At 38.5% G+C, this 15710-nt stretch overlaps 1 protein-coding gene across 10 annotated transcripts in view; it reads right to left on the bottom strand.

Annotated features, from left to right (window-relative positions):
* Positions 1–441: 441 nt before the first annotated feature.
* Positions 442–15710, bottom strand: part of Gdpd4 (glycerophosphodiester phosphodiesterase domain containing 4) — a 106713-nt gene continuing 91444 nt past the window's right edge. For 9 of the 10 annotated variants that reach the window (XM_087212006.1, XM_021248265.2, XM_021248267.2 and 6 more), the window contains 3 exons: positions 14741–14823; positions 13934–13986; positions 442–1154 (listed from right to left, as the gene is read on the bottom strand). In XM_087212006.1, the coding sequence (XP_087068132.1) occupies positions 739–1154; positions 13934–13986; positions 14741–14823 (552 nt within the window). In that variant the 3' untranslated portion in view covers positions 442–738. The remainder of the gene's footprint in view (positions 1155–13933; positions 13987–14740; positions 14824–15710) is intronic. The other variant, XM_087212007.1, reaches the window with a different exon arrangement.

Below are 15710 nucleotides of genomic sequence, written 5' to 3' on the forward strand. Positions count from 1 at the left end.
CTTAGTGTCAACCAGGAGGACAGTCTCTAGAGCTTGTGCATAGGTTTCATTAATAATGTATTCTTAAATATTCCATTTTTATCTCATTTCACTGCTTCTCTCACATGATAGGTCCCAGGCTTGCCTTCTTTGGGCTCCTTCAAATTAATAGAGATTAGGGAACACAATGTGGCGCTGGATTTCTTCAAAGGCCAAGGGCCACTGGGTGGACAGGGGATTAAGACCACTAGGGAATCAGTGAACCAGAAAGTATTAGGAAGCATTTCACTGCACACTGGGTCAAAAGATGTGTGTGTTTTAGAGGAAAGCTTGGCCTGAGTCATACCCATGCCATCTCTCATTCCCTGGCTTAGGACGGCATCACCACTCTGCCTGTCCGGCAGTCTTCATCAGCCTGAGTGATCACAGAGTGGGCCAAAGAATAGATCATTGATCTTCTGGCTTCCTCAAAGGTTGCGTTTATTAAATGCTGACATTCACCACAGTCACTCCTTTAGCAGAAAATACAATGAAAGCGTTAACCCAGAGAACAATCAGCTCCAGTCCCAAAACCACACATCACTGTTTCGCCTTACCCTTTAGGATGCGTTCTTTATAGAAAGGCTGGACCAGAATGGTACTCCTGACAGCCTCAATATTCCTTCTATGTGCCTTCTTGACCACTCCACAGCATCACTACTCTTAGGCACAGAGAGGAAGAAGAGGGTGATGTGTGGCTACTTCTGCTTGAATGACATTCTATAAGGGGATGTCGGATGGATTGGATTCTTTGGCAGGTTCTAATACGGGTGTCTTTGGGTGTATTTCAGGATAGGGGGCCTCTGTGAAGGGCACTGTTAGTTCATCTGCCTTCGTGGTGAGTAATGTAGATTGAGGGGCAGCTTCACCAGCAGGCCCCCAGTTGGTGGGTACTTGGCTGTCTTCAAAGTCTGTGGTGGGCATCAGTGGTCCAACGGTGTTCTGAGTGATCTTAATAGACCCTGGTTTCTTCTTGAGGTGTTCTTCAAAATGGGAAGTGTGTGAGAGTTTCCTTCTGCTACCAGGTAAAGCTGGAGTCCAAGGACTTTCTCCAACTCGGGGAGGAGACTTTTTAGGTAAGTGTGAAGCTTCTTGACTTTCACTTTGTTCCACAGAGAGGCTTAAACTTTGAGAATCTATGGGACAGAAAAGACACAAATGCAGATTCCTCAAACAGCACTTCTCCAATCCTGCCAGTCACGTGTGAAATCCAAGTCATCTCAAATGTTAGCACCTCACTTACCTTCTCAGGATCTTTCCGGTATGCTCTCCCCACCTCCCTCAGACTTCATTATGGCCCTACAATTCAGGTTGCAGCTGGGGCTTAATTGTCTGGTTGAGGCTCTAGCTTACCATGGAAGCCTCAGAAGCTAAGGACTCGCATTTGTCTAAAGTTCATGTGTTTCACAGCCATTGGTTATAAAACAGTTAAACATAAAAATGAACATTAGCTTGAAACATTATAAAGACAGAGACTTTGTCTTGCTTGGTGCTGTATACACAGTGCTCAGAAGTGTCTGTCACATATTAAGTGCTGAATAAATAACTATTGTCCAATTGATAGAAAAATAGATAGTAGATACTTCTAGGAAATTGAGACCAAGCCTCTTATCAAAGAATTAAAAACTAGATGATATACAAAAACAAGATAACATCTTAAAATTATCAAACAGTTTACAATATGGTGAGGAACTGTGGGGCCAAAATTCTAGAAAAAATAAGAATCCAAAGAAGCCCAGAACTCAGAAGTTACTTTTGCCCACAGTATATTTCAATCTGGAAGAAACAGCAGCATACATAACTTCATTTTCTGTAACTTCACAGGAGAAAAGAGGACTTTCATCGGACTTGAACTGAATTTGTATGTAGGTCAATTTAATGATAACTAATATTTTTATGATATTAGGTTTATATACTCCAATTATTTGGGTCTTCTTTCTCAGTAAAGTTTATACTTTCCAGTAACCAACCATATCACTTCCTTTGAGAGGAATTACTGATTAGTCTAGTCACATGCTACTATAACTACCCTTGTTCTTTTTGGCTTACTATTTGCATGGAATGTGTTTTCATCTTACCACTTTCAATCTGTTTGTGTCTTGGGATCTAAAGCAAGTCTCTTATAGCTAGCATATAGAGCAGTTTGATCATGCTTTGTAAACCCACTCTGCCAATCTCTGTATTTGGGAGGGGTTTTTTTTTTACATTTTTATTGGTACATTTTAGCTATACAATATAATGACATTCATTATTGGAAATTTGCACCTTTACATAATCTCTCTTGGTTCTTATGTTTTCCCCATTCCCATGCCCTCCATTCAACCCCTCCACCTCCCCCTATTTACAAAGGCTTTGTTTCCATTTTTTCCTTTTCTCATATTAACTCCATTCCCTTCTTTCCCCTACTCTTCCCACTTCCCCTTCCAATTTGCACCTTTTCTTCCTATTTCACATTATCTGTTATACCTTTTAGTCCTTATTTACACTTTCAGATTCTCATACTAGAGGAACTATTTGGTATTTACACATGTGTGTCCTATTTATTTCACTTAAGAGTATTGCCTCAATGTGCATCCATTTAGCTATAAATGTCTCTAATTTCTCATTTTTTATGGCTGTGTAGTACTCCATTTTATTTTCTTAAACCCACATTTTCTTTATCCAGACTCCAGTTGATGGGCATTTGGGCTGTTTCCAAGTTTTAGCTATTACAAATTGTGCTGCTATGAACATGGGTGCACGTATATAGCTGTGGTATGATTCTTTTCATTCTTTGGGGAAGATACCCAGCAGGGGAATAGCTAGGTCAAATGGGACTTCCAGTCCTAGTTCTTTGAGTTATCTCCATACTGATTTCCACAGTGGTTGCACCAGTCTACATTCCCACCAGCAGTGGAGGAGGGTTCCTCTTTCCCCACAGCCCCGACAGCATTTGTTGTTGGTTGATTTCTTTCTTTTTTGTATTTCAAATTGAATTTTATTTTTTTAATTAAATTCTTTCATTGGTACATAGTAGGTATACAACACAATTACATTTCTCATTGGGAATTGTACCTTTACATAATGCATCTTGGTTCTTATTTTTTCCCCATTCCTAGCCCTCCCTTCACCCCCTCCACCCTTCTCTATTTACAAAGACTTTATTTCCATTTTTTCCATTTCTCAGCATTTTTCCTTTCCCTTCTTTCCTTTCCCCTGCCCCTCCCACTACCCCTACCCCTTTGGACCTTTTCTTCCTATTTTGCATTATCGATTATTGATTCTAATCATTGGTACATTTCAGGTATACAATATAATGACATTCATCATTGGAAATTTGCACCTTTACATAGTCTCTCTTGGTTCTTATTTTTCAGCCTTGCCCAACCCTCCCTTCAACCCTTCCATTCCTCCCTATTTACAAAGATTTTGTTCCTACTTTTCCATTTTTTCATATTAATCCTATTCCCTTCTATCCTTTCCCTACCCCTCCCGCTTCCTTCCCCTTTGCCCCTTTTCTTCCTATTTCACATTACTTATTATACATTTACTCCTTATTTACACTTTCAGATTCTCACACCAGAAAAACTATTCGGTATTTATACATGTGTGTCCTATTTATTTCACTTAAGAGTATTGCCTCAATGTGCATCCATTTAGCTATAAATGTCTCTAGTTTTTCGTTCTTTATGGCTGAGTAGTACTCCATTTTATTAAAAAACCACATTTTCTTTATCCAGTCTCCAGCCAATTGGGCTGTTTCTAAGTTTTAGCTATTACAAACTGTGCTGCTATGAACATGGGTGCACATATATCACTGTGGTATGATTCTTTTAATTCTTTGGGGAAGATCCCCAGCAGTGGAATAGCAGGGTCAAATGGGACTTCCAGTCCTAGTTCTTTGAGGTATCTCCATACTGATTTCCACAGTGGTTGCACCAGTCTACACTCCCACCAGCAGTGGAGCAGGGTTCCTCTTTCCCCACAGCCCCGCCAGTATTTGTTATTGGTTGATTTCTTGATAGCAGCCATTCTTTCTGGGGGAAAGTGGAATCTCAGCATTGTTTTCATTTGCATCTCTCGAATGACCAGTGATGTTGAACATTTTTTTCATATGTTTATTTGCTATTTCTACTTCTTTGGCTGAGAAATGTCTGTTCATTTCAGATGCCCCATTTGGATTGGGTCTTTAAATTTGGGAGGTCTGATTTGTTTAAATTCTTTATAGATTCTAGATAGTAGATCTTTGTCTGATGAACACCAGGTGAAAATGTTTTCCCACATTGTGAGTTGTCTCTTCACACTGCTGGTGGTTTCTCTTGCTGTGCAGAAGCTTTATAATAAGAAGAGATCCCATTTGTTGATTGCTTGTTCTAGTTCATGGGCAACTGAGGTTTTGTTCATAAAATCTTTTCCTACACCAACGTCCTCAAGAGTTCTACCTAACCTCTGTTCCAGCTGGTTCAGCGTTTCTGTTTTAATATTTAGATCTTTAATCCAATTTGATTTTAGTTTAGTGCATGATGAAAGATATAGATCTAGTTTTTTTGGGGGGGGGGTACCAGGGATCAAACTCGGGACCTTGTGCTTGCGAGGTAGGTGGTGGCCCACTGAGCTAAATCTCCGGCCTTATAGGTCTAGTTTTAATCTCTGGCAAGTTGAAATCCATTTTTTCCAGCAGCATTTATTAAAGAGGCTATCTTTCCTCCAGCGAGGGTGTTTGGCTCCTTTGTCAAAGATGAGGTGGCTGAGTGTGTCTTGAGTTGGTTCTGCATCTTCTAATCTGTTACACTGGTCTTCAGGTCTGTGTCTTTGCCAGTACCATGTTGTTTATATCACAGTAGCTTTATAGTATAGTTTCAAGTTGGGGATTGTGATACCCCCTGCCATATCTCTGTTGCCTAGAATTGCTTTTGCTGTTCTGGGTCTCTTCTTGTTCCAAATGAATTTTTGGATTGTTTTCTCAAGGTCCATGAAGCATGCTGCTGGGATTTCAATTGGGATTGCATTGAATCTATATAGTGGTTTTGGAAGTATGGCTATTTTCACTATGTTGATTCTTCCTACCCAGGAGCAAGGGATGTCTTTCCATTTTCTGATATCATCTTCAATCTCTCTTTTCAGAGTGCTATAGTTTTCAGAGAGGAGGTCTTTGATTTCTTTTGTTAGGTCGATTACTAGGTATTTCAGTTTTTTGATGCTATTGTGAAAGGAATTGTTTGCCCTATTTCTCTCTCAATGAGTCTGTTGTTTGCTTAGAGGGAAGCTATTGATTTTTGTGTGTTGACCTTGTAGCTAGCTACTTTACTGAATTTGGTTATTAATTGTAGAAGACTTTTGGTGGAGTTCTTGGGGTCTTCTATATAGAGTATCATGTCATCTGCAAAGAATGACAATTTGACTTCTTCATTTTCTGTCTTTATGCCTTTTATTTCTTTCTCTTGTCTAATTGCTGTGGCTAATGTTTCCAAAACTATATTGAACAGTAGTGATAGTGGACATCCTTGTCGTGTTCCTCATTTTAGTGTGAAGGATTTCAGTTTTTGACCATTTAGTATGATATTGGCTGTTGGTTTTTCATAGATGGCTTTTATCAGATTGAGGTAGAGACCATCTATTCCAATTTTTTTAGGGTTTTTATCATAAATGCATGTTGGATTTTGTCAAATGCTTTTTCTGCATCTATGGAGATAATCATATGGTTTTTGTCCTTGGCTCTATTGATATAGTATATTACATTGATTGATTTTCATGTATTGAACCATCCCTGCATCCCTGGGATGAATACCACTTGATCAGGGTGTATGATCTTCTTGATGATCTTCTGCATTCTATTTGCCAGTATCTTATTAAGGATTTTTGCATCTATGTTCATTAGTGAGATTGGCCTATAGTTTTCTTTTTCGGTTGGGTCTTTGTCTGCTTTGGGGATCAAGGTGATGCTTGCTTCCAGGAATGAATTTGGGAGTATTGCTTCCCTTTCAATTTCATTGAAGAGTTTAAACAGTAGTGGCAGTAGTTGCTCTCTAAATGCCTTATAGAATTCAGCAGTGAAGCCATCAGGACCTGGGCTTTTCTTAGTTGGTAAGTTCTTAATTAAATTTTTTATTTCATTGGTTGATATTGGGTTGTTTAGAATTTTTAGGTCTTCTTCATTCAACTTTGGTAATTCATATGTATCTAGGAATCTGTCCATTTCTTCTGTGTTGTCCATCTTATTGGCTTATAGGTTCTCAAAGTAGGTAATGATGATCCTCTGGATTTTTGCTGGATCTGTTGTAATTTCATCCTTCTCATTCCTAATTGCATGGATTTAGGCCATTTCTTTCTTTTTTCTGATAAGGTTGGCTAAGGGTTTGTCAATTTTGTTTATTCTTTCGAAGAACCAACTCTTGGCTTCATTGATTTTTTTTATCATTCTCTTAGTCTCCATTGCATTGATTTCTGCTCTAATCTCTATAATTTCCTCCCTTGTATGAGCTTTATGTTTGTCCTGTTCTTCTTTTTCTAGAAGCTCGAGGTTCAGCATCAGGCTGTTTAATTGAGCTCGCTCTGTTTTCCTAATATGAGTATTCACTGCTAGGAATTTCCCTCATAAGACTGCTTTCATTGTTTCCCATAGATACTGATATGCTATATTGTCATTGTCATTTAATTGTAGAAACTGTCTGATTTCTTCTTTAATTTCCTCTGTGACCCATTGGTTATTCAGAAGTGTGTTGTTCAATTTTCATGTGTTTATGAAATTCTTGTGGTTTCTTTTATTATTGATCTCCAATTTCATCACAGTATGGTCTGATAATATACAGGGGATAATTTCAGTTTCCCTGGACTTACTTAAACATGTTCTATGAGTGAGTATGTGGTCTATTTTGAAGAACAACTCATGTGCAGCTGAAAAGAATGTGTATTCTAATTTTGTGGGGTGGAACACTCTGTAAACATCTGTTAAGTTCATTTGTTCAAGAGTTTGAGTTCTAGTATTTCATTGCTTTCTGTCTAATTGATCTATTTGTGACAGTGGGGTATCGGGGTCCCCCACTACTATAGTATTAGTGCTTATTTGATTTTTTATGTCCATTAGTATTTGTTTTATATAGTTGTGCACACTAGTGTTTGGTGCATATATAGTTATGATTGTCATCTGTTCCTCTTGGATTGTTCCCTTTACAAGTATGCAGTGTTCTTCTTTGTCTCTCTTAATCAGTGTTGGGCTGAAATCCACTTGATCTGCGAAGAGGATAGCTACTCCTGCTTTTTTTTTTGCATTCCTGTCACACGGAGTATTGTTTTCCACCCTTTACCTTTCAGTCTATGAGCTTTTTTTTGAATTGTGTTTCCTGTATGCAGCATATTTTTGGATCTTGCTTCTTGACCCATTCTGCCAATCTATTTCTTTTGATTGGTGAATTGAGACCATTAACATTGATGGTTGTAACTGCTACATATTGACTTATCATTGTCATGACTTTTTCTTTATGTTGGATTCTTCCCCTTTGTGTTTAATTTCTGGTCTTGCCTGATGGATTCATTCTGCTGGGCTTCCTGGGGTTGTGATCCTTGTTATCTTTTCCTAGGATATTGTCTAAAATTTTTTGGAGTGCTGTTTGGTATTCATGAAGTTCCTAAGGTGTTCTTTGTCATGAAAGTATCTTATTTCTCCATCCATTTTGAGGATAGTTTTTCAGGGTACATCAGTCTGGGTTGGAGGTTGTTTTCCTTTAGGGCTTGAAATACATCACTCCAAGCTCTTCTTGCCTTGAGGGTTTGTGTTGAGAAGTCTGCTGTGATTCTGAATGGCTTTCCTTTGTATGTGATTTGTTTCTTTTTTCTAATTGCTTGTAGAATTTTGTTCTTCTATTGGGTTTCTGGAATCTTTACTATTATATGCCTATGTATAGATTTTTTTTTTTTTGATCAAGGCTAGTTGGAGTCCTATATGCCTCACTTATTTGTATGCCAAGTTCTTTTCCCCTGCTTGGGAACTTTTCTGCCATCACTTCTGTGAACATTTTTTTATGTCATCTGTACTCTCTCTTGTTTCCTCATTGACTCTGGTCAGTCTTATGTTATTCTTCTTTGCATTATCTAGCAGTTGTTGGATTGATTTCTCATCGTTCCTTAGTATTTAATTTTTTTTTCATTTCCTGGTCACTAATTGCAGTCTTATCTTCTCTATCTGAAATTCTGTCCTCACATTGGCTCATTCTGCTACATAAACTTTCAATGGAATTTTTAATCTCCTGGAAATCCATTTGCATCTGTTTTATGGATTCTACTTGTTTCCTATGTTGGCATTCCATCATGTTCCTCAGCTCTATTTTTTTTTATCTTTGTTGGCTCTAGATTTATTAATCATGTCTTGCACTATGGGCACAATCTCGGCTGTTATCTGAGAAATTATTTCTGATTTCATTTTTTCCAGACTCTCTTTTGTTGAAAGTTCAGGGAGTCCAGGTGGTTGAGTATCAGATTGTTCCCTCTTGTTTCCCTTTGGGGTTGCTTTAGGTGATCTGGAAGTCTGTTTTTTGGTTTTTGGGTTTTTTTGGTACTGGGGATCAAACTCAGGACCTTGCACTTGTGAGGCAGGCAGTGAAACTGGAAATCTGTTTTTGAGACTTGTTTATGTGTCTTCTCATTTGAATGGGGGTCGGGGGTGTGCTGGCGCCTGCACGGCTCAGCTTTTTAGTTCTGTCAGCAGTGGTATGGCTGCCTGAAAGGCTCAGCTACTTGGCATTGGGGGGGCGGGGGGGTCTCTACTCCTAGGCACTGGGGGCAGTGGTATGGTGGCCTGAAAGGCTCAGCTCCTCAGTGCTGGGGCAGCTCTGATCCTCGGCACTGTTACAGTGGCCCGAAAGGCTCAGCTCCTCGGTGTTGGGGGCAGTGGTTAGGTGGCTGTTCCTTTATGAGTTTTATCCATTACATTTAGAGTAATTACTAATAAGGAGGGTATCATTTTGCTATTTGTTTTCTATATGTCTTGTAGGAAAATACAATTCATATTAGACAATATAAATAGACTCAGAAATAAGAGATGATAGTACTATCAAACAAGACCATTAAAACAGCTACTGTAATTTTGCTCATATATTTAAAGGAAACCTGAACACAAGGAAAGAAATGGGAGGTATTAAAAAGAATCAAATGGAAAAAAAAAGAACCAAATGGAACTTCTAGAGATGAAAAATATAGTATTTGAACTAAAATTTCACTGGCTAAAAATTAACATCAGATAAGATATTCTGGAAAAAACATCAATTTAAGTTGAAAATATAGTGTGGGAGTCAGAATCTATGACAGCTTCCAAGTTTCCTAAACTCTGGTATATAATTCCCTTTTTCCTTGAGTAGGATGAGAGCTGTGAATATGAGGGGATATAACCCCTTGGTTAGGTTTTGTTATAAGGCAAAGGCAATGGGATAGTTGCTCCCATGATTACATTATATAAAACTCCATCATAGCAGACTGGAGAGATATTCTGTTGTGGTCTTGGAGGAAGTAAGCTACAATGGACCATGTGGCTAGGCTGTAAAAATGGGTTCTTAGCAACAAGAGCAATACACTGCCAACAGCTTTCAATACTCTGAAAACAGGGATGACTTCAGTCTTAGAACAATCAGGAGCTAAATTTGGGTAAGTTAGTGAGCTTGGAAGAGAGCCCTCACCCTTAGATGAGCTTGGAGTCCCAACTGTTACTCCAGTCACAGCCTGGTAAGACTCTAAGAGGACCCATCTAACCTATGGCTGAGATACTAAACTTATGTTATTTTAAGGTTTGAGGTAATTTTTTACAAAGCAATAAAAAACTAATATACACAGCAATGGAATTTATCCAAAATGAAGCAAAAAATTAAATAGGCTAAAATAAAAGTTAACAGAGTCTTAGTAACCTGAGGGATACTGGTAATATTGTACTCTCTAATATCTATGTAATTGGAATTCCAGAAACACTGAGGAGGGGAAAAGGCAAAAAATTTTTTGAAGAAATGTGGAAAATGTGTCCAATATGATGAAATGATGCTTTCACAGGTCTGAGAATTTCAGTAAACCCAAAACAGGACACAAATATGTGCACATGTGTACAGGTGTGCACAGGCACACACATGTGCACATCCTCCCAACATAAATTATAATTAAATTCCAGTAACAAAGGAACAATCTTCAAAAGCAGGCAGAGGAAGGGAGAGATTACATGGGAACAAAGCTAAAAAAAACTATAGACTTTTCATAAGAAACTACACAAAACAGAAGGCAGAGGGGTTGAATGCTTTCTGATGGCAGACTTGAAATCAGTGAGTGTGTCAGCCTGTGCCCCTTGTGGAGGGGGTTATGGTGGAAGATGTGACATTCTGTATTTCATCTATAAGATAATATTCCCCTCAACCTAAAGGGATCTGGCCTGTGGTTTTTACTGAGGTCCTGGCTTCTGTCCAGCCTTCCTTGTTCCTTCTCTGATTCTTTTTTTATTTTTTTAATTCTTTTATTGGTACAATTTAGGTATACAATTCATTTACATTTCTCATTGGGATCTTGTACCTATACATGATGTATCTTAGTTCTTACTTTTTCCCCTTCCCCTGCCCTCCCTTCAACCCCTCCATCCCTCCCTATTTACAAAGACTTTGTTTCCATTTTTTCCATTTTCTCATAATTTTTCCTTTCCCTTCTTTCCTTTCCCCTACCCCTCCCAGTTCCCCTTCCCCTTTGCCCCTTTTCTTCCTATTTAACATTATCTATTATACCTTTTAGTCCTTATTTACACTTTCAGTTTCTTACACTGTTCCTTCTCTGATTCTACACTTGATCCTACACCTTCTAGGAATTTCTTGGAGATTCCCCAATAGCCTTTCAGTATATTTTCTTTCTGCTTAAATCAGGTGTAATTAGTTTCTGTTAACAGGAAACTAGTAACTCTTAAAAACAGGAAACATTTGGGCCAGGGATTTAGCTCAGCAAGTTCTGGAATTTGATCCCTGGTACCAAAAAAAAAAAAAAAAAAAAAAACATTTTAAAATTTATTTTCTACTTTCTTATCACCATTTTAATTTGGTAGGGTAGGGTTAAGTTAACTTAGTACTTTTTCTAAGACATTATAGCTACCTCCATACAGCTTTGTATAGTTCTTAAATTTTTCCTTCAGAATTTCTTTCCCATCTATGCTTTCCTTACCACATCTGTGCTTGAATTATTTCTTGACTAGGTTACTGTTATAGGCTGAATTGTTCCTTCCCACCCACCAAAGTCGTATGTTGAAGTCTTCACACTCAGTGTGACTATATTTGTAAATACTGCTATTAAGGAGATAATTTAGGGTAAATGAGGTCATAAGAACAAGTCCCTAATCTGATAGGACTGGTATTCTTTTTTTTTTTTTTTTTTGGTATGGGAGATCAAACTCAGGTCCTTAGGCTTGCGCAGCAGACGGCAAAACCACTGAGCTAAATCCCTGGCCCTGGTATTTTTGTAAGAAAAGACAGAGAATGCACTTCTCTTTCCAAGTATATCTAGAGGAAATGGCATGAGGACATAGTCAGAAGTCAGTCATCTATATGTTAGGAAGAAAGTTCTCACCAGGAACCAACTTTGCTAGCACCTTGATCTTGATCTTTTAGCTTCCAAAACTGTGAAAACATACGTTTCTGTTAAGTCAGTGATACTATTTATGGCACCACCAGTTTACTAACACAACTGTTGATAATCATAAGGTAGCTAGAATACAGCCTTCAGACAACATAGACAGTAGAATGATCTTAAAATTCCTAAAACTGAGTGGAGAGCTCCCTGCTACTTAGAGATTTTAGTGAACTTGACTTAAACCTTCAGTTTCACAGAACATAAAAACCACTGACTTTCATTTATTCAAATTTCTAAACTTATTTTTTCATGGTCCAGTGGATCCATTCCTGAAACTTAAGTGGTATATCATCAGTTCAACCCTCTGCCAGCTGGTATATAAAATCTGACGATCTTCACTATCATCCATAAGAAATGAAATTAACTCATGATTTTGTAACTTTACTCAAGGCTCTAGAACTATGGAAGGAAATGATAATCCGTATTGCGCAGGCTTCTCTGTCTACTTGGTTTTCCCTTTGACGCTGCACTGCCTTCCAAAAGTAATAATTCACTAGGTGACTATCCCCACAACCCTCTGAGAAATAAATTCTAGTTTTCTTTCCCTTTGCTGGGCCTGTTTCACTTCCTCAGCATCTGAGTTATTCTACTGAATAAACATTTTTCCATTCCTTCACACAGACATCTTACATATCACTCTCTTGTTTGGACTCATTTGTCACCTCCTGATTGCCTATATGCAGAGTCTAAACTCTAATGTAGCATAGTATCTCTGCGGCCTTTTTTCTCCACTCTCCAATACACATCACCCACAAATGGAGCCTCCTAAGCACATTCAGGCCTATTGGGCATGGTAGCTACTCTGTCATAGATCTGGGCGCCTGGTCCAGTGGTGTCAACTGCTACTTTCTTTTGCCTGCTTTTATTTTTTTTAAATGGTCTTTGTGGGCCGGCCCTCCTATCTCTTGGACCACCCTCTACAGTTTTCAGTTATCTTCAGCCTCCTCTCTTGGAGTGCCTGGCACAATGTAGGTACTCAATTATTATGTGGTATATGAATATACATAGAAGTGAACAAATAAACACTGATGCTTGAAATCTTCCAAAGGGTCTCATTGTTTAGATGGTGCTGCCCAAAGTCTAAAGACTGATGTAAGAGATCCTCTAGAATCTGTAGTAGCTTCTATACTCTCCCCTGGTATCTTCAGGGGATTGCTCATAGCACTGCCAAGGTCACCAGACTCTGCAAGTCTCTTAATTAAAATGGACCTACACACATCCTCTCATATACCTTATCTCTAGAATACTTGTAACACCTAATATGATATAAACACTATGTAAATAGTTGTTAAACTGTGTTATTTAGGAAATACACTCATGGGCCTGCTGCATAACATTTCAGCCAATCATGGATTGGATTTTCTATATGGCAGTGATCTCATAAGATAGTGAAGCTGAAAAATTTCTATCATCCAGTGACATAATAGCCATCGTGGCATCAGAGCACAATATATTATTCTGGTGATGCTCATGTAAAATGAACCTACTGTACAGCTAGTTGCATAATTATGTACAATACATGTACTTGAGGATAATAATAAATGATTATGTCACTGGCCTATGTATTTACTGTACTGTACTTTTCATCATTGTTTTAGAATATACTCCATCTACTAATAAAAAGTTTACTGAAGGGCTGGGGATTTACCTCAGTGGTTCTGCTGCCTGCCTCACAAGTGCAAGGTCCCAAGTTCGATCCCCAGTACCAAAAAAAAAAGTTTACTGAAAAGTCTGCTATGTTATATCAGCAGAAAATTAATACACCTCATATTTATATCTCTATTGTATAATATTCTCTTGTGCTTGATTTAATATCTTGTTTTGTTTATCATGATCCCAGGAGCAACAGGCTATAACACACACTCACACACACACACACACACGCATGCACACGCCTACATTCTATGGTGTAAATATACATCATACAGATATATGTTTCTGTTAAAAACACTGTATTATGTTTGCACAATTTCATAGTGTATCCTTACTGTTAAGCAGCAGAGGTCTAATGATAAAAACACAAGTCTGTACACGTTCAATACAGACAAACCATTACAGGCCTAACTATATAATGCACAATAGCAACATAACTTTTTTTCAAGCGTTTTCTGCTGGTGCTTGGTTGAATCCTTTGATATAGGGAGGACTGACTATACAGTACTTCCTAACTTCTCCCTTCTCCCCATGCCCCAGATTTCCCATGTGCCCTCAGCTCTTGTCAGAGATGGGAAAAGCAAATCCTGTCTTCTGGAAGCAATGGGTAGGGATGAAGAAAAAGGAAGGGCAAGGTTTCTGACTTTACCTCTGAAAATTCTGGAGGCTTCAAGCAATTTTTCTTCTTTGACCTCTCTCCACCTGGAAGGAAGCAGACCATCTATAAACTCACAGGCCTCTTTCTAAAAAGAGAAGGTAGTGGCCAGAAAAGAAACTTTTTGCAGTCAGATTCTCGCTTGAGCAGAGGGTCTGTGCTTCCTCCTTTAAACAAGTCACAAATCAAGAAATGATGATCCTCCTCTAACTAAAAAACCATAGATTCCTCTAACTTTCCCCTTCCAGGATTTTCCCTGCCTTTTCTACCTTAAAATTTGTAATCCTGTAGCATTTACCTTGCAAGGATTAGCAAAAATCATTTTCTTGGACAAATAAAAAGAGTATGGCCCAGAAAGGGGCAGTAATTTTCTTAAAGTCACTCAGCAACTAAAGGGCATGGCCAATGCTAAAACCCAGTCTTCCTGGTCCGTGAGCTTGCTCACTGCACAGCACCCTGCTCTGTCACGTCATGACAGGTGGGAAGGGAGGCACTTGTCTGGACACCCTCCATTCCCTATCTTCTAGCTGCTACTCTACACTGAATCTATCCTAACAGCCTTGATTAAGCTTCAGTGACACTCTTTACCCTGAAAATATTATCTTGTGTTGAGAAGGAGGAAGGAGTGAGAGGAGCTACAGGGAGCATGAAAAGAAATGAGATGTTCATATTATAACTCTTGTCTTTCCATGTAGAGATATAGAAAGAATGTAACTGGTTTTTTTCTCAAATTTCTATAAGAACTCATTTATTATTTCTATTTTAGAAAACTTCATTTAAAAATTACAGATAAATACTTACCAGTGAAAACAAAATATGGCAGCAATGAAAATTGCAGAAACAATATCCAGGAGGAGCCATATGGACAGATAATACCGTGGTGTCTGCAAAACATAAAATAACCACAATTAAAGAACTTTATAATTGGAAGGATTTGGGGTTATATGGGTCAAGTCCCTTGCTCTGCTGTCCAGGCTGGATAAAAAGAGGAAGTGGAACAGAAAAGGTACAGGAGTTTCAAATATAGATTATCTGCAGCTATTCTAACCTCACCATCATGCATGCAGGGGCTCAACAAGGAATAAAACACTCCACACCCTTTAGATCCCCTAACCCTCAAGACAGAGGTCTGAGGAAGACTCAGAGAAGCCAAACAGCAAGTCAGTTCTGGACCCAGGACTCCAGCACAGGTTTTTTGATTTACAGTACTCTATGTTTTCATGACAAAGCTTCCTAAACTTGTCTCCTGAGCAGCGTTTAGTAATAAAGGCTCATGGGTCTAACTACAGACCTAAGAGATCAAAATCTCTGTTTTTAACAAGTTCTTCTGGTGATGCTGAAGCAACTAGGCTGTGAACCAGAATTTCGGAAGCATTGCTCTGAATCACCATTCTTCAAATAAATTTGTTGAACTATAATTTCTTTTTACCTACATGCCCACTGCTCCATGGTCTTTGTTCAAATCACCTGTTTCCCAAGCTCTGTCTCCTCCGTCTAACATGAGTTTTACAATCTCCTGGTTTGATCTTTCCCTCCATTCCCACCTCCATTGCTCCCCTTCTAGTTTTACTTGATACCACTGGGGCTTGTGCTTTTTATTCTTTCTCAGACTATTCTTCACCCTATTCCAAGGTCCTTATTCAAGCCCAAGCTGAATAAAAATATTAATAATAACTTTATTATTGATATGTGATCATGACAACAATAACACCAATTAATGTGTGTTTACTAGGAGTCTGGTAAGTATTCTAAGCCTATTTTAACCTGTATG

The sequence above is a fragment of the Heterocephalus glaber genome, unplaced genomic scaffold (genome assembly GCF_053883595.1).
Source record: "Heterocephalus glaber isolate CG9 unplaced genomic scaffold, H.glaber_assembly_v1.0 deba00001428, whole genome shotgun sequence".
In the NCBI taxonomy this organism is placed as follows: domain Eukaryota; kingdom Metazoa; phylum Chordata; class Mammalia; order Rodentia; family Bathyergidae; genus Heterocephalus; species Heterocephalus glaber.